Genomic DNA, 23,548 nt, shown 5'->3' on the forward strand with positions numbered 1-23,548 from the left:
ATCCCCAAATCCTCATATAGGATATATTAGGAACTTTTCCTGTCCACATCTCATATGGAGTCTTTTCGGTGGATTTAGTGGGACTATTGTTCAAAGATCTAATTGCGGTTTGAAGCGCAAATCCCCAAAACGAGTTCGGTAACTCGGTTTGGCTCATCATTGATCGAACCATATCAAGTAGGGTTCGATTCCTCCTTTCGGCAACACCATTGAGTTGTGGTGTTCCGGGTGGAGAAAGTTGTGATATAATACCACAACCTTTCAAGTGTGAATCAAATTCAAGGCTTAGGTATTCACCACCACGATCGGAACGTAGTGCTTTTACCTTTTTGTTCAATTGGTTCTCTACTTTGTTTTGAAATTCCTTGAATTTCTCAAACGCTTCACTCTTATGTTTCATCAAATAGACATACACATGTCTACTTAAGTCGTCGGTGAAGGTTATAAAGTAGTCATAATTACCACGAGCGGTGATACTCATTGGTCCACATACATCGGTGTGTATGAGTCCCAATAGCTCACTAGCTCGTGTCCCTTTACCACTAAAAGGATTACGAGTCATCTTGCCAAGTAGGCAATATTCGCATGTACCAAATGATTGATAATCAAATGGTGTAATCACATTAGTAGAAATTAATCTTTTGATGCGATTCTCGTTTATGTGACCTAATCGACAATGCCAAATGAACGCTTCACTTGGGTCACTTGTTTTGAGTTTCTTTGATTGAATGTTATAAATATCATTTGTCGGATTTGAGGTCTCTAAAATGTAAATGCCATTAATGGAAGAAGCTTGGCCAATAACCAAATCATTCCTAGAAATAGAGCAACGATTGTTCTTAATGACAAAACAAAAACCGTCCATGTCTAGCATGGCGATTGAAATAATGTTTTTAGAGAGCGTAGGAACATAAAAACAATTATGCAAATACAACTCAAAACCGTTTGGCAAAGCTAGAACATAAGTTCCTTTGGATTCGGCCGCTACCCGAGCTCCATTTCCAAGTCGAAGATCCACATCTCCCTTGCTAAGCTTCTCCACATCTCTTAAACCCTGTAAATGATTACAAAGGTGAGAACCACAACCGGTATCTAGTACCCATGTCGTAGTGGAAGTATAATTTATATCAATAACATAAATTTCTTTAGGAATTGTACCTTTTGGAGTAATGAGTCCCTCCCTTATATTTCGCAAATACATAGGGCAATTCCTTAGCCAATGTCCCATGCCATAGCAATAATGGCACTCATCATTAACTTGCTTGAAGTTCTTGATTTTCTTTCCCTTCTTCTTGAACCTCTTGCCCTTTGACGCAAGAACTTGATTGCTAGAGCTCCCACTAGCTTTGGCATCTTTATCTTCCAGAGACAAAGACCCTATAGATCGTATGAGGTAGTCTTCCTGAGACGGACTCACACGAGGTCTAGTAGTAGTGGGTGGTTTAGAAGAAGTGATGAAATTAAGGTTTCCATCCGAACCTATCCCGAAATGAAGTTCTCTAGTTGTATCGAAATTATTGTTGGAGCATACGTCGTCAAGAACATGGTGATATGACTCAATGGTTATCGGTGCGGTAGCATTTGATGGATTCATTGTAATGCACTACAAAATGGAGGAAAGGAAATATAAACATTTGTCTTTTTAAATCATACTTGCAAATTTAACAAGATATGAACATTTATATAGTGACCTCTACCCAACTATAATAAATGATTCCAAGACCCAAATTCATATCGACTTAGGCACGGTATGGCCGATGAAACCCTTATCAATATAACTCGGTGGATTAACGTTTTAATCGATTCTACTTTTAGAACTCTTGGTCGATAAATTTACTCTAATATTTATCTATAGCCCGGAACACATGCAACTACGGTCGCGAATACTTCCGTTGAGCTCAATCCAAATTTCGAATAAATGTGTCCATTATCCAAATCCACATCAACTTGGGCACGGTATGGCCGATGAAACCCTTATTAACATGAACTCGGTGGATTAACACTCATCACCCACTTCCCCTACGTAACAAGGTTTGTACCCCGGTAGGGCCGAGTGCACTCCCTCGCAAAATAGGTTTTCATGGTTTCTACTATTTGGTAAGGCTATGTCTCAATTGTTTGTTTTAGCGAGAGGTCATGTCAATTTATTATCTATCACGTTTTAAGTGAACTAAAGCGGTGAACTACGATAATTCTAATTGACACGGTCGATAAACTCGATAGAAAACAATGCATGTTAAGTTATGGCGATTTAGCGATGCATGTGACATAAAATAAAAGGCAAGCATAAAGATAAAAATCCTAGTATGGCCTTTCCTAAAATAGAAAAACTATTAATCTATTACATATTCGGAAACCAACTCCATTGGTCCCTTGAACTTCGGTTGTGGCACGCATCTCGAGGTAACACCGTCTTTATGTATCGTCATTCTTGAAGAAATCCGTCTTTTGGAACTCCGGAATGAATAAAATTACATAATAAATTACATAATTTCCTATTATACATTTGTAACTAAAATAAAATAAATCTATTAAATATTACAAAACGGTGATACGAGATCACAATAAAAATTACAACCGAATCGATATTCCCATACATTTCGGGAAATACCAATTAAAATCTAAGGCCATACTAAGTAAAATTACATAATTCAAAATTACATAAATTAAAAAAATATGACAATCATAAGGAAAATGCAGCATTATAATATGTATGAACATGCTCAATTTTTTATGCTAAATCGCCTTTTAATTAGCCAATATCGTATATTACTCGGTTTTTACGGATTTGCGTGATTTCAACATTTTATAATCACAAAAATACATAAACTCATATTTATGCATAAGTTAATTACCCTAACATCTTAGGACTCAAAATATAGTCTTCACTAATAATTTGACCATAATTAACTTTTATTTACAAATTTGTTCATAAATGGACCAAAATTACAAAAATAAGCTATTAAACTTCAAATAAATCACAAAATTTCAAATAAATTCAAAATTTGAAATTTAAATTCATGAACATTCTGGAAAAATTCCATGACACTCATAATGTTCAAAATATTAGGTTAAAAATTTCGAAAATTTTTCGGAAAAACAATGTTGCGGTTTATCGATATTTAATAAAATAATCATAAAAACATGGAAAAATTATTTTCATTAACTTTTCAATTTTAGATCTGAAAAATATAATAAAATGCAACATTAGACGTTTTTCCTAAGTCATAGATTATGTTTTATTAATTTTTCACTAATAATGTCACTATTTATGTCATTTTTCTTCAAAAATTCATAAATCATGCTAAAAGACTTCTTTATAGCCAATTATTTTACACACATCTTGTAAAATTGCATGTGACAACATATAAATTTTCTATGACCAGATTCGAAATTTAACTCATATTAACCTATTTTTCTCTTAAATCCGAATTTAATAATGAAAAATTCATTTTTCGAGCATAACAAGTGCAAAAATTATGAAACTTTACAGGTTATCTCAAAATAATATATGTAACAACATATCCAAAAACCAAGTGAAAATTCGAAGTATAGCTAATTTTCGACCAAAAATGACATTTTTACTCATAAAATCACATTTAAATGTCATTATTATTAAATATGAACAATAAAAATCCGAAAAATTAACCAAAATATCCTAAAACACTTTAGGACCAGAAATATTAACATGCATGTAATTATTTCGTGATATATCATAATAACACAAATTTTACAAGTTTTATTTTGTTATTCATATAACTCGGAAAAACTTTTAACCAATTTGCATGCAAACAACCGTGGCTCATGATACCGATTGAAAGAAATGTAGATCTATATACATATTTAACATACTCATATATGTCTAATTAATTTGTCATAAAATTAAAACGGATTTTATGCATGCAAACATTAATAAAAGAGAAGAGAAATAATGTCCTTACATTGTAGTATTTCGGTTTAGAGGGCACAAAAGAGATCACCTTTCTCTCTTGTTCTTGAGCTTATCCTTATGGAAGAACAAAGATCTAAGTATAAGATCTCTCCCTATGTATTATACCCAAGGCTTCTCTTAATTTGATTAATATTACAAATACTAGTATAATATTAATCTTATGAAAAATTGAACCAAAAATATTTGGTTTTATGCTCCTAAAACCGGGTAGGAGAGGAGAGATTATGGAGGATTTTTCTCTTTCTAAAACTCTTATTTTAGATGAATAAGAATAATAATTCACTAGTATTTTTCTCTAAGTGAATAATAGGTAAAATAAGAAGAAAAATCACTAGGATTTTTCTCTTCCCAAAACCGGTGGGAGTGGAGGAGAAGGAGAGCCAATGCATGCCCATATTTGTCTTCACAAGATGAATAGGGTTGCATGGCTATTATAGCTTTTTCATCATTATGTTTTCCATTTTAAATATAAACATAATTTTAGCCTAATGCTCCTCCATTATTTCGGCATTTTGACATAATATGGATTCCATATTATTTTGTCAATTGTCAATATGTCACATGTCATGTGTGACATAAATTTGTTATGTATTTTTAACATATTAAAAATCAACGTATTAATAAAAATACGTCACATACAAAAAATGACTTAGTAATTTCATAATTACTTGTGCCAAAATATTTTACCATTTATAAATCACAACAGATTGTATTTATATCAATTCATTCAAATTTAATTGTTACATTAAACAATTTATTTCATCCGAGTAATTATACAATTTAATTACTGAGACCGTATCTCATTTAATCACATTTCAATATGATACGTAAATTTTACTTCCAAAATCGTCCGTCAATTTTCAAGTAATTTAATTAACTCGTAACATTATACGATTAATTAAATAATCAATTAAGAGTGTCGCCCTTTAGGTATGACCTAGGGGGTCAACTGATCACCACCGTCACACGACAGTAATGTCAAACTCTAGTCAGCCAATCATTACCGATATATGTTGACCAGTTGACAGTAACAATATTACTTCCCAATTGTATTCATTTTAATGAGACTTAAACATGTGATCATCATGATCAACAGTCGTGATCGCATTATTGTCGGAGGACACATATTCCAACAGTTCCAAATCCCACAAGGAAGAGCCACTTTTGGAATGAAGAGGGAAAGGACCAAGGAGTTGGTTTCCGAAATGTAATAGACTAGTTTTTATTAACTAGGTGGCCATACTAGGATTTATTCATATGCTTAGTTGTTTGCTTGTTTTATTTTCGCGCATGCCAAAATCGCCACTCACATGCATTTTTATTTTTCGCGGTTGTCAATTCACGTCATTTACATTCACCGACTTAGTTCACTTATAGGGAATTTATGACTAAATTGACAAGATCTCTCACATAACTAAAATTGAGATTAACCTTACCAATTAGTAACACCTATGAATCTCTTGTTCATTAGGGCCACGCTCGCCCAAGCGGGGTGTTCTCTTTTTACCTTGGGTATGTAGGGTGGTAAACGGTTATCACACGTTAAAATTGGTTGGACTCAACAGGATATAAGACGGTCTTGTGTTCCGGGGCTAGTAGATGGATTTAAGGAAATTCGTCGACCAAGAGTTCTAGAGGTAGAATTAGTCAACGTGACTTACCGAATTTACACAATTATAGGATGTTTCACCCAAGCGATGCTCATTTTTGTTTAATATTTGGGTCTTGGAATCATTTATATAATTTAGTGGGAGATCATTATATAAATGCTAAAACTTGTTAAACATATTTTCACAAGTAAATTTTTAAACAATGGATGTTAATTTTTCCTTTTTGTTGTAGCATTTTAATTCGCAATGGCAACTTCATCAACTCCATCGACTACTTCACTAGGCAAAGATTCATGGCTAAGGTCCGTAATGGACAAATGTATCTTAAAAGATGACGGTAGTAACTTTCTTGAATGGGAATCCAACATCAAAAGTGCCGCGTTGTCCGACAATGTGCTCACTTACTTGACCGATACTCCTCCTATCGAGCCTGGTGCAAGGGCTTCATCGGCGGTGTGGACCGCCTATGATGACCATGTGAGGATGTCGAATGATATCAAGAATGTTTTCATATGGTCGATGTCCCCAAAGCTCAAGCTATCATGCATTTCTTTAAATGCGTATGAGATATTCACTCGTATGATCACTATGTTTTCACAAACACCTAAAGTCCGTCAATACGATGCGGCGGCACGCTTCTTTGAAGCTAAGCTTGAGAGGGGCCAAAAAGTTGGTCCCCATGTACTCAAAATGGTCGAATATGTTGACATCCTAGAGCGTCTAGGGTGTAAGATTCCTAAGACTCTTGTGGTGGATCGTATCCTCCACTCACTTCCCACCAAGTTTTTCCACTTTAGGGTAAACTACAACATGAATGACATGGATAAGAGTTACCATGAAATTCATGCACTCCTCACCCAAGCGGAGAGGGATATGGAAGCTAGTGGGAGTGAAAAGGGAGATGTTTTAAACATGAAGTTAAAGAACGTGTCCCTTGGAGTCAAGAAAAGAAAAGGGAAGGAAAAGTCCCAATTCAAGAAATCGTCAAAGAAACATGACAAGGGAAAGGGGAAGGCCGTTGAGAATGGCAATCCCAAGGCAAAAAGTGTCAAACTCTCTGAGGCCAAATGTTTCCATTGTAATGTGAAGGGGCATTATAGGAGGATTTATCCCAAATACTTGGAGGATCTCAAGGAAGGGCGTGTGAGGCCTATTGGTATGATTTCCTCTCTCTATGTGATAGACGTTAATTATGCTTGTACTTCAACTTGGGTACTTAATACCGGATGTGGCTCTCACCTTTGTAATCATTTGCAGGATTTAAGGGACGTGCAAGCACTAGCAAAAGGTGATGTGGATATCCGCATGGGCAATGGAGCTAGAGTAGCCGCCGTTTCCGTGGGGACCTATGTGCTCACTTTAGCTAGTGGTTTAGAGTTGTATTTAAAAAAGTGTTATTTTGTACCAACTTTAACCAAGAACATCATCTCCATTTCCGCGTTAGACGCGGAAGGCTTTTGTTTTATGATTAAGGACAAGTGTTGTACTTTTTTGTTTTAATGATGTGGTTTATGGCAAGGCCATTTCAATTGGAGGCATTTATGTTTTAAATGATGTTAATGACGTTTATCATGTGGAAACTAAAAAGCTCAAAACGGGTGATCCAAACGAATCCTACCTTTGGCATTGTCGTTTAGGCCACATAAACGAAATACGCATTAAGAGACTTACTTCATCAAAAGTGCTCAAACCATTTGGTTTCGAATCTTATGGTACATGCGAGTCTTGCCTTTTAGGCAAGATGACTCGTGCACCTTTTGCGGGAAACGGGACACGGGCTAGTGAGGTTTTGGCTCTCATACATACGGATGTGTGTGGACCATTAACCATCACCGCTAGAGGAGGTTTTCACTACTTCATTACTTTTACTGGTGACTTAAGTAGATATGGGTATGTCTACTTAATGAAGAACAAGAGTGAAGCTTTTGACAAGTTCAAAGAGTTTCAAAATGAAGTAGAGAACCAATTGAATAAAAAGATTAAGACCCTACAGTCCGACCGTGGTGGTGAGTATCTAAATATTGAATTTGATTCACACCTAAAAGATTGTGGTATAGTATCACAATGGACTCAAAATTAAGACACCGCAATTAAATGGTGTGGCCGAAAGGAGAAACCGAACTTTACTTGATATAGTTCGGTCTATGATGAGTCTAACTGAGCTTCCTAGTTCATTTTGGGATTTTGCCCTCTTCTCTGCAGTATTTTCACTAAATCGAAGCCCGATTAAAGCGGCTGATAAGACTCCATATGAGATATGGACAGGGAAAGTCCCTCATTTGTCATTCATGCGTATTTGGGGTTGCGAAGCGTACGTTAAGATCAAGTCTGACAGTAAGCTTGCACCCAGGTCTGACAAATATATTTTTGTAGGATATCCAAGGGAAACACGTGGCTATTACTTCTACAATAAACATGAGAACAAAGTGTTTGTGGCTCGTGATGCTGTCTTCCTAGAAAAGGAATTTATTTCTAGGAGACAGAGTGGGAGAAAATTTGAACTTGAAGAAGTTCGAGAGCCACAAACCGAGAATGAGGTAGAGGAGAACGTGGAGGATAGCATTCCCTCTTCCTCTGAAACGGTAATTGTTCCCAGAAAGTCAAGTAGGATTTCTAATCCACATGACCGCTACCTTGGTAACATCGAAGAGGATGGTGTTTTGTTACTTTTGGAAAGTGATGAACCCACTACCTACAAATCGACCATGTCTAGTCCCGACTCCTCGCTTTGGCTAGAAGCCATGCGGTCCTAAATGGATTCCATGTACGAGAACTAAGTATGGGACTTGGTGGATTTACCTGAGGGAGTGCGACCCCTTCTGTGTAAATGGATATATAAAATTAAGCTCGGCGTGGATAAACATGTGGATGTTTACAAAGCTAGATTGGTGGCAAAAGGTTTCACCCAAGTTCATGGTTTACACTATGACGAAACCTTTGCTTCAGTCGCTATGCTTAGGTCCATTAGGATAATCTTAGCGGTTGCCGCATTTCATGATTATGAGATTTGGCAAATGGATGTCAAAACTGCCTTCTTGAATGGGATTATAGAAGAAGAGGTGTACATCATACAACCTGAAGGTTTTGTGGATACATCTAACCCTAAGAAGGTGTGTAAGCTCAAGAAGTCCATTTATGGTCTTAAGCAAGCATCTAGGAGTTGGAATCATCGCTTTGATCATGTTATTAAACAATACGGTTTCACTAGAAGTGTGGAAGAACCGTGTTTATACATGAAGTTTAGTGGGAGTAAGGTTGCATTCCTTGTCCTATATGTGGATGACATATTGCTCATTGGGAATGATGTTCCATCACTCACTTCCATTAAGGAGTGGCTAGGGAAACACTTCCAAATGAAGGACTTGGGAGAGGCACAACGAATCTTGGGTATCCGGAGCTATAGGGATAGGTCCAAGAGGATACTAGCATTGAGTCAAGAAGCGTATATTGACAAAGTTCTTGACCGGTTCAATATGAAAGACTCCAAGAGAGGATTTCTACCTATGGGCCAAGGGATTACTTTGAGCAAGTCACAGTCTCCCTCCACCCCTAAGGAAATTGAACACATGAAGACCGTCCCTTATGCTTCCGCTGTTGGGTCTATCATGTATGCTATGATTTGCACTCGTCCCGACGTTGCGTATGCCTTGAGCATGACAAGTCGTTATCAAGCCAAGCCCGGTGAGAGTCACTGGATAGCCGTAAAGAACATCCTTACGTACTTGAGAAGGACTAAGGATTCGTTCTTAGTGTTTGGAGGAGAAACTGAGTTGCGTGTAAGAGGTTACACGAACGCAAGTTTCCAAACCGATCGGGATGACATGAAATCCCAATCCGGCTATGTGTTTATGCTAAATGGAGGAACTGTTTGCTGGAAGAGCTTTAAGCAAAGCGTTACCGCGGATTCTACAACAGAGACTGAGTACCTTGCAGCGTCTGAGGCTGCGAAGGAAGCTGTTTAGATTAGGCAATTCATGGAGGGACTAGGAGTAGTCCATTCCGCCAAAGATCCTATCACTCTATATTGTGATAACAGTGGAGCTATTTTTCAAGCCAAAGAGCCGAAGTCTAGTAACAAATCTAGACACATTGAAAGGAAATACCATGTAATTAGAGATTATGTGGAAAGGAAGGAAATTGACATTTGTAAGGTTGGGACAGATGATAATATTATTGATCCTTTAACCAAGCTTTTATCAAAGGCTAAGCATGATGGTCATGTCGTCACTATGGGATTGAGACGAGTACCAGATTTTCTTTAGATTATGGATATGTAATAATTGGATAGTGTATCTCTTATTATATATATGATAATCACATTCATTGTTTTCGCATTCATTCTTTTATGAATCTTTTATTTAGTGTGACTAAATTTTAAATACCTTGTTTATCTGAATAAGTTGTGGAGATAATGTTGAACACTATTCAAGTGAATAAGATGAACATTGTATTTTGTCCCTAGTCACTTAATGAGGTGACGTCTCGGAGAGACTAGATTCTAAGTCGATTGATGGTTGTTCAACACCATAAGGTCATATGTGATGACTGGTCGATTACATAGGCAGGGTGTATGACACTTTACCGGACAGTGACCATTTAGAGAGTCCCTAAGTTCTATTATAGACGCCTAGTCGTGGCGGGGATCTCTAAGATGTTCTAATGAGTCGATTCTTTTGACTGGAGACTATTATCTGAGCAAGTGCAGTTTCCGAGTGACTTTGGTTTTTGTCCTAGGTAATGCCGTGAAAGGAGGCCAAAAGGGCATTTACTAGGTCATGGTGAGCTGTATTGTGCAATAGGATAGATAGGGCATACAGGAATTGTCCACCCACGTTGGGTAACTATATCTCAAGGCCACTCGAGGAGTTAATGACTATAAATGCGTGGCCACGCTCGGAAGTAATCTATGAGAGATTTTTCCGGTCAGGTAGTCACTCCCGATCGAGAAAACCACTCGCGATATGTTCGTGTGCAAGTGCGACCTGAAAGACACCTTGGATTGAGCGGGAGATTAAAACGGACAAGAGAATTGGTAGCGCGCAACTTGTGTCGGACAAGTGAGAGATTGTTGGAGTTAGTGTCCTCCACAATAGTGCGTTTACATAATAAATCTCATTAATGGAATATCATCATATATTTAATTATTTGATCCTCGTCAGTTGATTAACGTAAATCGATAACGGTTGGCTGACTAGAATTTGACGTTATTGTCGTGAGACGGCGGTGATCAACTGACCCCTTTCGGTCACACCTAAAGGAACGAACCCCAATTGACAACTAATTAATTGTATGAGATACAATTTATTTAGTCCCTTGATTTATAGACTAAAACGTTAGTCGATTATTTTTAGAGAGATTTCGAGTTGGGAACTCGAGGCACGGCAGTTATTATTTAATTATGTGATAATTGAATAATAAATTTTTGGGAGACGGGTTTTAGTTAATTAATTGTTAATTCACTAAAATTGTACTAATTGATTAATGTGATTAATATTAGTACGTAAATAATATGTGTAGCGGTACACGTATATTTACGGAGTGATTTGGACGAATTAATTATGGAAGTATTTAAACATGAAACGATGTTTAAAATAAATTTACACGTATTTGTGCGACAAATATAAGAACCAATATGCACCCGTAAATGGGCAAGTGGACTATGTAAAATAGAGTAGTGGATGATTAGGAACATAATCATTTCACCTTACTTTATATACTACCATAAATTATCTTATATAGATTTTGCATGTGATGTAAGATTAAAAATATAAGACAAATTGAACACTCCACCTCACCTACCCTCCCACCGGTTTTACCCCCCTTTATAGACCAAATTGTTGTTTATTTTTTCTAGTGTTCACTTGTACACTTTGCATGTGATATCTTTATTTGGTCTTCCTCTCTCTAAAATAATATACATCTTTACTAAGATTGTTAGTATACAAATTAATATTTACTAAGAGAGTTAGTCATATTAAAATATTATCAAGGGTATAATTTTAACAAGTTTCTAATTAAATACTTGTTAGTATTTTTGGGTTAAGTTCTTGGGTGCATCTTGAAGAAGATCTTCTCTTTGAAGATTTGTAAGGAGGATCATCCATTTGTTATAAGCTCAAGAACAAACTAGTAAGGTGAATTAGTTTGTGCCCATTTTACCATAAAATCAATGTAAGGAAATTGTTTTTCCTTAAACTTTCATTTTTATGCTTTTATATTTGCATGCATGTTACATAGATCACCTAAATGATAAATTATGAGATAATTTAATATTTATTAGAGAGTCTAATATGGATCTATGATCTTTCAGCTCTCACCTTTGTAATCATTTGCAGGGTTTAAGGGACGTGCAGGCACTAGCAAAAGGTGATGTGGATCTCCGCATGGGCAATGTAGCTAGAGTAGCGGCCGTTTCCGTGGGGACCTATGTGCTCACTTTATCTAGTGGTCTAGAGTTGTATTTAAATAAGTGTTATTTTGTACCAACTTTAACCAAGAATATCATCTCCATTTCCGCGTTAGACACGGAAGGCTTTTGTTTTATGATTAAGGACAATAATTGTACTTTTTCATTAAATTATGTGGCTTATGGGAAGGCCATTTCAATTGGAGGCATTTCTGTTTTAAATGATGTTAATGACGTTTATCATGTGCTAACTAAAAAGCTCAAAACGGGTGATCCAAATGAATCCTACCTTTGGCATTGTCGTTTAGGCCACATAAACGAAAGACGCATTAAGAGACTTGCTTCATCAAAAGTGCTCAAACCATTTGGTTGCGAATCTTATGGCACATGCGAGTCTTGCCTTTTAGGCAATATGACTCGTGCACATTTTGCGGAAAAGGACACGAGCTAGTGAGGTTTTGGCTCTCATACATACGGATGTGTGTGCCATTAACCATCACCGCTACATGAGGTTTTCACTACTTCATTACTTTTACTGATGACTTGAGTAGATATGGGTATGTCTACTTGATGAAGAATAAAAGTGAAGCTTTTGACAAGTTCAAGGAGTTTCAGAATAAAGTAGAGAACCAATTGGATAAAAAAATTAAGACCCTACGATCCGATCATGGTGGTGAATATCTAAATTCTGAACTTGATTCACACCTAAAAGCTTGTGGTATAGTATCACAATGGACTCCTCCTGGCACACCACAATTAAATGGTGTGGCCGAAAGGAGAAACCGAACTTTATTAGACATGCTTCGGTCTATGATGAGTCTAACCGAGCTTCCTAGTTCATTTTGAGGTTTTGCCCTCTTGTCTGCAATATTTTCACTAAATCGAAGCCCGACTAAAGCGGCCGATAAGACTTCATATGAGACATGGACAGGGAAAGTCCCTCATTTGTCATTCATGCGTATTTGGGGTTGTGAAGCGTACGTCAAGATCAAGTCTGACAATAAGCTTTCACCCAGATATGACAAATGTCTTTTTGTAGGATATCCAAGGGAAACACGTGGCTATTACTTCTACAATAAACACAAGAACAAAGTGTTTGTGGCTCGTGATGTTGTCTTCCTAGAAAAGGAGTTTATTTCTAGGAGACATAGTGGGAGAAAATTTGAACTTGACGAAGTTCAAGAGACACAAACCGAGAATGAGGTAGAGGAGAACGTGGAGGATATCATTCCCTCTTCCTCTGAAACGGTAATTGTTTCTAGAAAGTCAAGTAGGATTTCTCATCCACCTAACCGCTATCTTGGTAACATCGAAGAGGAAGCTGTTTTGTTACTTTTGGAAAGTGATGAACCCACTACCTACAAATCGGCCATATCTAGTCCCGACTCCACGCATTGGCTAGAAGCCATGCAGTCCGAAATGGATTCCATGTACGAGAACCAAGTATGGGAATTGGTGGATTTACCTGAGGGAGTGCTTCAGTGTAAATGGATATATAAAATTAAGCTCGGCGTGGATACACATGTAGATGTTTACAAAGCTAGATTGGTAGCAAAAGGTTTCACCCAAGTTCATGGTTTACACTATGACGAACCCTTTGCTCCAGTCGCTATGCTTCAGTCCATTAAGATAATCTTAGCGGTGGCCGGATTTCATGATTATGAGATTTGGCAATTGGATGTCAAAACCGCCTTCTTGAATGGGATTCTAGACGAAGAGGTGTACATGATACAACCTGAAGGTTTTGTGGATACTGATGCGAGTCCGTTCGTGTTCACAATTAAAGATGTGGTCGTTGGGTCACGGTCGAATCAAAACACAATTTATAACATCACAAACAACTCTACAATTAGTAAAGAGGCAAGTAAAGGTCGGATCCCAAGGGACGGGAATTGAGATGAGATTTCGATTGAAACTAGTGGTGTCTTTGGGGTGTCACAATTTGGGTTGATGTAGAAGGTCACTAACTAGAATAGTAATGAAAATAAACAATCTGGCTGAATGCTGATTCTAAATGGCTGAATGCTGATGGCTGAATGTTGATGTGCCCTACACAGTTCAATCTGGTTATCATTGGCTCAGAATCAAAGCACCAAAAGTTGAGTGGAGGCATATTTGTTGGAACCAGCTGAATGTTCCTAAATACTCTTTCATTTTCTGGTCTTTTATGCACATTCGTCTTCTGACTAAGGATAGGTTGGTCAGAATGGGGATTACCCATGATCCCTTGTGTGATATCTGTAGGCTCCATCCTGAAGACCATCATCATTTGTTCTATGCGTGTGAGTATGCTCTTGCCTGTAGTAGAATGCTTCAGAATGCTATGAAGATCTCCCTTCCTGGATCTGGTCTAGTTCAATGGTTTTCACGAGCAAGAAGGTCAAAATTTCAACGCAGAGATATTGGGGCTTGCTATGTTGGCATGTTTTATTATATCTGGAGGATTAGGAATGAAGCTCGAATTGATCATTGTATTAGGGCTCCTGCACAGGTGGTCAAGCTCATTATCTCAGAAGTGCAATCCCGGTTTACTAGAAGGAACTGCAGCAAACTGAAGTCTAGTGATATTGCATGGTTGAATAGTATTCGCTAGTTTGTTGTATGCCTTTATGTTTTTTTGCAGTTTGTGTTAATGTTGATGTAATAGTGTGGTTGATGCAAAGTTGTACATAACTCTATTCTTTGATTTATATTACTTAACCTTTCCCAAAAAAAAAATGAAAATAAACAAGCAAGATGAATTAAAAAGGGGTGTAAACAATTGATTAAAAGCACTAGGGTGTCATGGGATCATAGGGGAATCATGGGATATGATCATACAAACATGTTCTCAAATTATAAGCAAGCAATTATTGTTGTGATGGATTGAGTTGGGTTATATCTTACAATCCTAGGAAAGTTTGGGTCCCGGAGCCGAATCGATTAGATTGTACAACACCTACAAGTCGACTTAATCTTCCCTACTCAACAACATGCATGGTCTAATGAGACTCGATTTGGGTTATGTCTTATAAGTCTCATTGAAAAGATAGGTGATGATAGTAAATGCAAGGATTCATAGGCTTAGCATTTCATCAAACATAACATGTGCAAGAGTTGAGATCAAAACAAGCAAACAAATAAACCATGAAAGCATATTAATTTAAGCATGAATCATTCCCCATGTTGGTTTCCCCTAATCACCCATTTAACCCTAGCTAAGAGACTACTCACTCATTATCATGTTGATAATGCTAGCAAGGTTGACAATCATACCAACAAAATGAAACATGATGAAAAATGAAAGTAATTAACAATAATTAAAAAGGGATTAAGAGATTATACCTACTAATGATTCCAATAATAAAGCAAAGATAATAGAAGTACTTGATGTTTGATTGAGAGGTTGTCAATCTCCCAATAATAACCCAAATAATCTTCAATTACCCAAAATAAAGGATGAACAAGAGAGAGATTAAAGAACTAAAACTTGGATTAAAACTTGATTAATACTTGATTACAATATTAAAGAGAGATTTGATTGATATTAACTACACTAATTATTGATAAGAAGAACATGCTCCTCTAATTAGACTAATGGGGTATTTATAGTGGAAATTAGGGAGGATGCATTAGGGTTAACTAAGGGCTAAACTAGTAATTACACTTTTTATATTGAGCAAGGAGGAGCCGGTATTTTTCGAGAGAAGGGCTTCTTTCTTTGTAGCTTGGAGAAGAGGAAATCGTGCTGTGCTGGAATCCGGGCGGAATAAGGTCGGGACGGGCGGATTCTGGCAATGGGGTCCGAGCGGATTCAAGGGAATCCGGGCGGATTGTGGAGGTGGAATCCGAGCGGATTAGAGCAAAGCCGCACGGATTGTGCAGCTGCGGGACGGACGGATTGGTGACAATCCGCTCGGATTGTCACTCAGCAACATATCTTCTTCTTTTCTTCCCTTTTCTTCATAAATTCCTTGGGGATTTCCTTGGGGACTCAAGGATCCTTTCTCAACATTACTCTTCTACTATAATATGTACAAAGGCCTTCTAATCTTGTTTCTCCTTGATGCTTGGTCATTGGATTCGATCAATTTAGCCTTGTTTTGCCTCGAAAATGCAAGATTCTTACTCCTTTCCTACCAAGGGATCAAAATCTCAAAGAATATGCAAAACAAAGAACTAAAGATAGTAAATGACCCAAATATGCACTAAAAAGCATAGGAACGAGGCTAATTCGGGGACTAAATGTGCGCTAATTATGGTCACATCAAATATCCCCAAACCGAACCTTTGCTCGTCCCGAGTAAAGAGGTGACAAAGACTAGGACCAATACTAACCTATCCTAATAATATAGCCGATATGAGACAATTAGCGGGTCTCACTCCACCCCTTCAACTCACAACAAGACAACCATGAGGTAGGGTGCCTTCTTGCAAGGCAAGGTGGGTCTTGCCAAAATGGCGACACATCCAATCATTAAGCACACAAAACAAGTAATGGATGCATCTACAAAAGAATAGCCACTTTCCTCATCTAAGTGGCGGAAATTATCTACAAGGGAAGCAATTCAAGGGTACACACTCCTTCATAGATGCAATTTCTTCAAACTACTAAGCCTAGAAGGATACCAATAAATCACCTCCAAGTTGTGTCAAGCTAGGGTACCTTTGTCCTCAATCGTTAAATGCTTTTGTCAAGAGTAGACTCCCTATGGTGTTAGAAACACTGGAGGATCGCGGAATTCCCCCTCTTGCCTAGACAAGAAGAAGGGTCGTCCCCTCTCTACCATGCACAAAAATGGATACGATGGATAAAGGGATCGATAGATAATTGAGTTTCACTTTTGGGAGTTTGCTTTTGTTGTTGTGTTTCCCCCAATTTCTTGTGGCATATAACATTTGAGAACACTTTCTTGCCATTTCTTTTTGATTTTTTACAATTCAATACTTGACAACTTTCAACTTTTGCATTTCTTTGTGAACATTTTCAAAGTCACCCCATATGTAGTGAGGGTGCCTTATATTTGAAGCTTTAGGAGTTCTATTTTTGCTCCTCTTTTCATTTGATGCATTTTTGCAAACTTTCTTTTCTTTTCTTTTCTTTGTACTCAAATTGATTTTCTTTTTGTTCCCATTCCCTTTTGTTGACAAAAATGTGGTAGAACATGGATGATGGATGGATGGATGGATGCATGGTTTCAAGGGTCACCTTGGAATAAACGGTAGCCAAGGAGTTATCACACCACAAGGTACTCTTGACTAGGCCTTAATCCATGGGTCAAAGGATACTAGCATGACACATCCTAGGGTGTTTTACAAGTATTCTAACAAGCAAAGTCTTAAGAACAAAAAGCATCTACTAGGGCCTATATACACTTGTCAAGCTTCCCAAGTAGACGGTTTCGCAAAATTTTTCTAACATGCAACTACATGCCATGATGCAACTAACATATAAACATCCTAATGCATATGATTCTACCAACTAGTATGCCAAATAATCTAAATGCAAGTCCTAAGTTCACATTGTTATACCGCATCCATCAAAATAAAGCCACATAGTCATTAACATAGAGAGGAAAAAGGAGATTGGAAAGATCATACCATGCGGTCTTCAATATCCTCATGCCTCGGATGTGGCGTAGTCGATCAATGTGAACAAGGATAGAACAAACACAATATATACAACAATATACATGACTATACTACAAAGGAAAAGAACATGTTTTTGGGTTTTCAATTTTCAAATTTTTATGGATTTTCGAAATTTTTCAATTTTTTTTGGATTTTTGAATAAGAGTTAAATGTTAGAATTCTCATCCCCACACTAATATGGGCATTGTCCTCAATGGCCAAAGTGATGGAAATTATGCAAAGATGATGCATGATTTCTACACTAAATGCAATCTACACTAAGCTACACTACGTGATGCATGGTTTTTGTTATGACGGAGAGGATAATTTAGATTACCTCCCGTTGTGTATGCATTAACTTCCCCAAACCGAGTGAGACACTATTGCTAATGTCCAAAGATGGGTGTAGTTCATGCATACACTATGCAATGCATGAAACTAATTTGTCATTTTGGATTTTAAAAATGGGAACAATAGAATGAGAACACCTCAATGGTACCGAGGTGTGAGCCCTTTATGGTGCTAGGACTACTCCAACAATGATCAAAATTAATGAAAATACAAGGTAACAAGACATAAACTTCTTTTCATGAAACATTGAAAAATAAAGAGGAGAGATGAGAAAACTTCACTTGAACTTAGGTGGGCGCCTCTCGCCCGCTCCACCTACTGATGAAGTAGTCTTCTAGACATCGGCATCATCTCCCTCTATATCGCTATCCCAAATATCCTTTGAAGCATCACTCAAACTTGGGTCCATGAATTCATCTTCCTCACTCTCAAGCTTCACCGTGTCACCTCCACAAGAATTGCCACTCTCCTCCTCTTGGCGACCGTTCGCCCTTTCATTAGCCTTCTTCGAGTTTGGGAAGAGTAATTCCATTTGAGCCCATGAAGGGAAAGCTCCTTCCTCACTAATCCGTCCTCTTCGAACCATATCATGGTATTGGGGGTAAAGAGCATAGTAAGTGTCCACGGAGGTCTCGTATTGACGGTAGTGTAAATCTTGCAAAATTCCCGTGACAAAGTCGTCACGGGGGAGGATGAAGGGATTTGGATGGTTATACGGTTGGTAGGGAAAGGGGTAGGGAGGCACTTTTATCTTCTCATTTTGGGTTTGTTGTTCTTGTTGTTGTTGTGGTGGATTTGGAGGCGGTGGTGCATTCCTTGCTTGACTTGGGATGAGATAGGATGGCATTGGAGACAAGTTTCCTCTTCTTGGGGAGATACGTGGTAGGTCGGCCATTGGGAGATAAATCGGATCGCTTCCTTTTGTCAACCACTTTATCCGCTTATCGACCCCCTCAAGGGTTATCCAATGGTGTTGGACGAGAAGGAGATCTTCATTAATTCTCGTGCTCCCCGTAAGTGGAGTGTACTCATTGTTCTCGTTGAACCTTGGGTTGAAGTGCTTTGCAAGCCTAGTTATGAGTCCTCCATTCACTATGTGCTTCATTCCATCATCGTCCCCATTTCTAAACTTTGCCCATTTCTCTAGCAAAACTAGAGGTGCATTGAAGTGATACCCATCTCTCCCTTGAATGTTGAGGTATGATTCCATAAACACAAGGTCTAATTGGTTCACGATTGCCGGATCTCGGCGGGCAAAGAGAGTCCCCGAAAGAAATCGATATGTAAGCCTCAAGATCGGGTTTTGGATATGAAATGCAAGACATTCCTTGGTAACAATGAAATCCCGGCCCGTCATGGCCCTCCACAAAGGTGAAACACTATACTTTTTAGGTTTCGATGTTCGGGTAGGCGAAACATCAAGTCCAAACACATTCGCAAATTCTACAAGGGTCATCATCCTAGAAACATTCTCCAACCTAAACTCTATGCAAATCACTTTGTTCAAGGTTGTAATCTTCAAAAATCTCAAGAATTCAATCACAAGGGACCGATAGGTTGGTTCATACATGCGAAAAAGGGTTGAAAGGCCAAAAACCTCAAAGAGAGCTTCCACTTGGTGAAAAATCCCAAGTTTTCTCAAGGTAGCATGACATAAAAATTTAGTGGGAAGAATATTCTTACTTAGAAGCCGGTGGAAGACTAATCTCTGCACATCATTGAGGAATTCCACATTTGAGAAATCATCAAGCCTTGTGAGGTCTACAATCTCTACATGTTCCCTTCTAATGGTGTTGAGATGGGAGGTAGAAAAACTTCCCATCATCCTTGGTCTTCTTGCACTCCTAAAAGAGGATCTCCTTGGTGCCATTCTTGATTCTTTTGTTGGGTTCTTTTGATTTGTGAAAGGGTAAGGATGTTCCTTGTTGATTGAGTGTTGGAAACCCTAGAAAATTGGGGCTTTTTGATTTTGTGGGTAAAGAGAGTGATTTGGATATGTATGGGAGTCATAAGAAGGTGGGTTTTATAGTGCAATTGGAAGGAGTAGTGATGTGTCACTGTATGTGTGGTGGGGTGTATTTTAATTAGGAAAAAGTCGGGTCAAAACACTGTGAGAAGACGAGCGGATTCGAGCTGAAGACGCTCGGATTTGTGCTCCTCGGGACGGGCGGATTCTGGGCAATACGCCCGGATTCTGTCACAGCGAAGATTTCCAAAATTTGATATCACAAAGACGGGCGTCCCGAGCATGAGACGCTCAGATTCTTTCAGCATGGGACGGGCGTCTTTTCCTGCAGACGGACGGATTCCTTCACAGAAATTTTTCTTTGAAGTGCACAGGTAGAAAGACGGGCGTCTTTCTTCAAATCCGGCCGGATTCTATAAGACGGGCGTTTTTCCTCGTTGGACGCTCGGATTCAACCTCAGTCCAAAAATCTTCAAATTTTCAGCGTAGCTGGACGGACGGTTTCTCCTCTAAACGCCCGGATTCCAGCAGAACGGCCGGATTCCAGGGAATCCGCACGGATTCAGGCTGCGAGTTTTGACTTCTTCTCCTCTCTAAGATGCGTCCCCACACTTGAGAATTTGTTCCTTCCTTCATTCAAAATTCATTAGTAACCCTCCCTTACTTACGCTCATGAAAAGAGTTTATGCTTTTATTAAAACAAATGCAATAAATACAAGTTATAGGGTTAGTATATTTACAAGTGGTGGTTTAGGGAGGACTCCACCAAACTCTCCCTTAGATGGTCCTTTCAAGGGGGAGGAGGCCCGAGGTAGGTTGCCTCGACCTCTCCAACAAACGCTCCTTCATAGTATGGCTTCAACCTTTGACCATTTACCTTGAACTTGCTTCCATCTTCCGCCTTGAGTTCGAAATCTCCATATTTTCCAACTTCAGTTCTCACATAGGGACCCATCCATCTAGAGTTCAATTTTCCCGGAAAGAGTCGGTAGCGGAAATTGAATAGAAGGACTTTGTCTCCCTTGTGCAAGGCCTTTTGTCTAATTCTTTTATCATGAAGCAATTTTGTTCTTTCTTTGTAAATCTTTGCATTCTCATAGGATTGTAGTCGGAACTCCTCCAACTCTTGGATTTGAATCATCCTCCTTTGACCGCTCAATTTGAGATCAAGATTAAGTGCTCGGATTGCCCAATAAGCTTTGTACTCCAATTCAATTGGCAAATGACATTCTTTTCCATAGACAAGCTTGTAGGGGGAGGCTTCTATGGGAGTCTTATAGGCCGTCCTATAAGCCCAAAGAGCATCATCAAGCTTTGTGCTCCAATCTTTCCGAGTCTTGTTCACAACTTTCTCAAGGATTTGCTTGATCTCTCTATTTGAAATTTCAACTTGACCGCTTGTTTGAGGATGATATCCCAAGCCGGTTCGATGTTGAACACCATACTTGGTCAAAAGGGATGCAAGCTTCTTCTCATGGAAATGCGTTCCTCCATCACTAATGATCGCTCTAGGAACTCCAAATAGTGGGAAAATTATCTTCTTGAAAAGCTTGGTGACCGTTTTTGCATCATCATTTGGAGTGGCAATTGCCTCCACCCACTTCGAGACATAATCTACGGCCACAAGGATGTACTTATTCCCATTGGATGTCACAAAGGGCCCTTGGTAGTCGATCCCCCAAACATCGAAGATCTCCACCTCTAGAATGCCTCTTTGTGGCATTTCGTTCCTCCAAGAAATATTCCCCGTTCTTTGACAAGCGTCGCAATGAATGATGAATTCTCTTGTATCTTGAAACATTGTAGGCCAATAGAAGCCCGATTGGAGAATCTTTGCAACGGTTCTCCTTGCTCCATGGTGCCCACCGTAGGGTGATGAATGACATCCTTCCAAGATTCCTTGGATTTCCCATTGAGGAATGCATCTCCGGTAGAGCCCATCACTATACTCCTTGTAGAGGTTTGGATCATCCCAAAAGTACCTCTTCACTTCGAATAGGAATCTCTTCCTTTGGTTATGGTTCAAATTTGGAGGGAGCACTTTTCCAACAATATAATTGGCATAATCGGCAAACCATGGAGTGATGTGCCTCTCAAGTTGCGTTTGAATAGCCATCAAAATATCGTCGGGAAATGAGTCATTGATCGGGGTTTCTCCATTTTTATCATGAAACCGGATCCTTGACAAGTGATCCGCCACTACATTCTCGGCTCCTTTCTTGTCTCTTATTTCCAAGTCAAATTCTTGAAGGAGCAAAATCCATCTCAACAATCTTGGTTTTGCCTCCTTCTTTATCAAGAGATGTCGGAGAGCACGGTGATCCGAAAATACAATTACCTTGGATCCAAGCAAGTAGGAACGGAATTTATCCAAAGCATAAACAATGGCAAGAAGCTCCTTTTCGGTTGTATCATAATTCACTTGAGAGGGGTCGAGGGTCTTGCTTATGTAATAGATGGCGTGAAGAGCTCTCCCTACCCGTTGGCCAAGAACCGCTCCAACGGCGTAGTTGCTAGCGTCACACATAATCTCGAAAGGTAACTCCCAATTCGGGGGTTGAATGATTGGTGCCGAGATTAATGCCTCTTTGATTCTATTAAAAGCTTCAACACACTCACAAGAATTGGAATTGGGCATCTTTAAGCAAAAGTTGAGTGAGGGGTTTTGCTATTTTTGAAAAATCCTTTATGAAACGACGATAAAAACCCGCGTGACCGAGAAAACTTCTCACCCCTCTAACATTCACGGGAGGTGGGAGTTTCTCTATCACCTCAACTTTAGCTTTATCGACCTCGATGCCCTTTTCCAAAATCAAATGACCCAAAACAATTCCTTCATTGACCATGAAGTGACACTTTTCCCAATTTAAAACAAGACTAGCATCTTCACAATTTTGCAACACAAGAGAAAGATTATGCAAACATGAGTCAAAGTCCTTTCCATAAACACTAAAATCATCCATAAAAACTTCCATTATGGTCTCTAAGTAATCGGATAAGACACTCATCATGCATCTTTGGAAAGTGGCGGGGGCATTGCATAAGCCAAAAGGCATCCTCCTATATGCGAAAGTGCCATAAGGGCATGTGAAGGTGGTCTTATGTTGGTCATCCGGGTGTATAGGGATTTGGAAGAATCCCGAATACCCGTCAAGGTAACAAAATAATTTGTTGGAGGCTAACCTCTCAAGCATTTGGTCAATGAATGGTAAGGGGAAGTGATCTTTTCTCGTTGCGGAGTTTAATTTCCGATAGTCAATGCACATACGCCAACCGGTGATAATTCTTGTGGGTATTAATTCATTCTTTTCATTTGTCACTACCGTGGTACCTCCTTTCTTAGGTACCACTTGGACGGGGCTAACCCACAAAGAATCTGATATGGGATATATGATTCCCGCATCAAGTAATTTCATGACTTCTCCTTTGACAACTTCTTGCATGTGGGGGTTCAATCTTCTTTGGGGTTGAATGGTAGGTCTATGGTCTTCCTCTAGATGAATTCTATGCATGCAAAAGTTGGGACTTATCCCCTTAAGGTCATCTAGACTATAACCTATAGCCTTCTCATGTTGTTTCAACACATCAAGCAACTTTCCCAATTGGTCATCAGCAAGTCTATCATTAACAATCACGGGTTTGGTCTTTGAATC

General features: G+C 38.7%; 1 protein-coding gene across 1 annotated transcript in view; it reads left to right on the forward strand.

The window, feature by feature from the left end:
• Positions 1 to 14,561, forward strand: part of LOC141638485 (uncharacterized) — a 38,939-nt gene extending 24,378 nt beyond the window's left edge. Inside the window, exon 2 of the mRNA XM_074447899.1 lies at positions 14,026 to 14,561. Coding sequence (XP_074304000.1) covers positions 14,026 to 14,561 — 536 coding nt within the window. The remainder of the gene's footprint in view (positions 1 to 14,025) is intronic.
• Positions 14,562 to 23,548: the final 8,987 nt, after the last annotated feature.

Source organism: Silene latifolia, unplaced genomic scaffold (assembly GCF_048544455.1).
Source record: "Silene latifolia isolate original U9 population unplaced genomic scaffold, ASM4854445v1 scaffold_20.1, whole genome shotgun sequence".
In the NCBI taxonomy this organism is placed as follows: Eukaryota; Viridiplantae; Streptophyta; class Magnoliopsida; order Caryophyllales; family Caryophyllaceae; genus Silene; species Silene latifolia.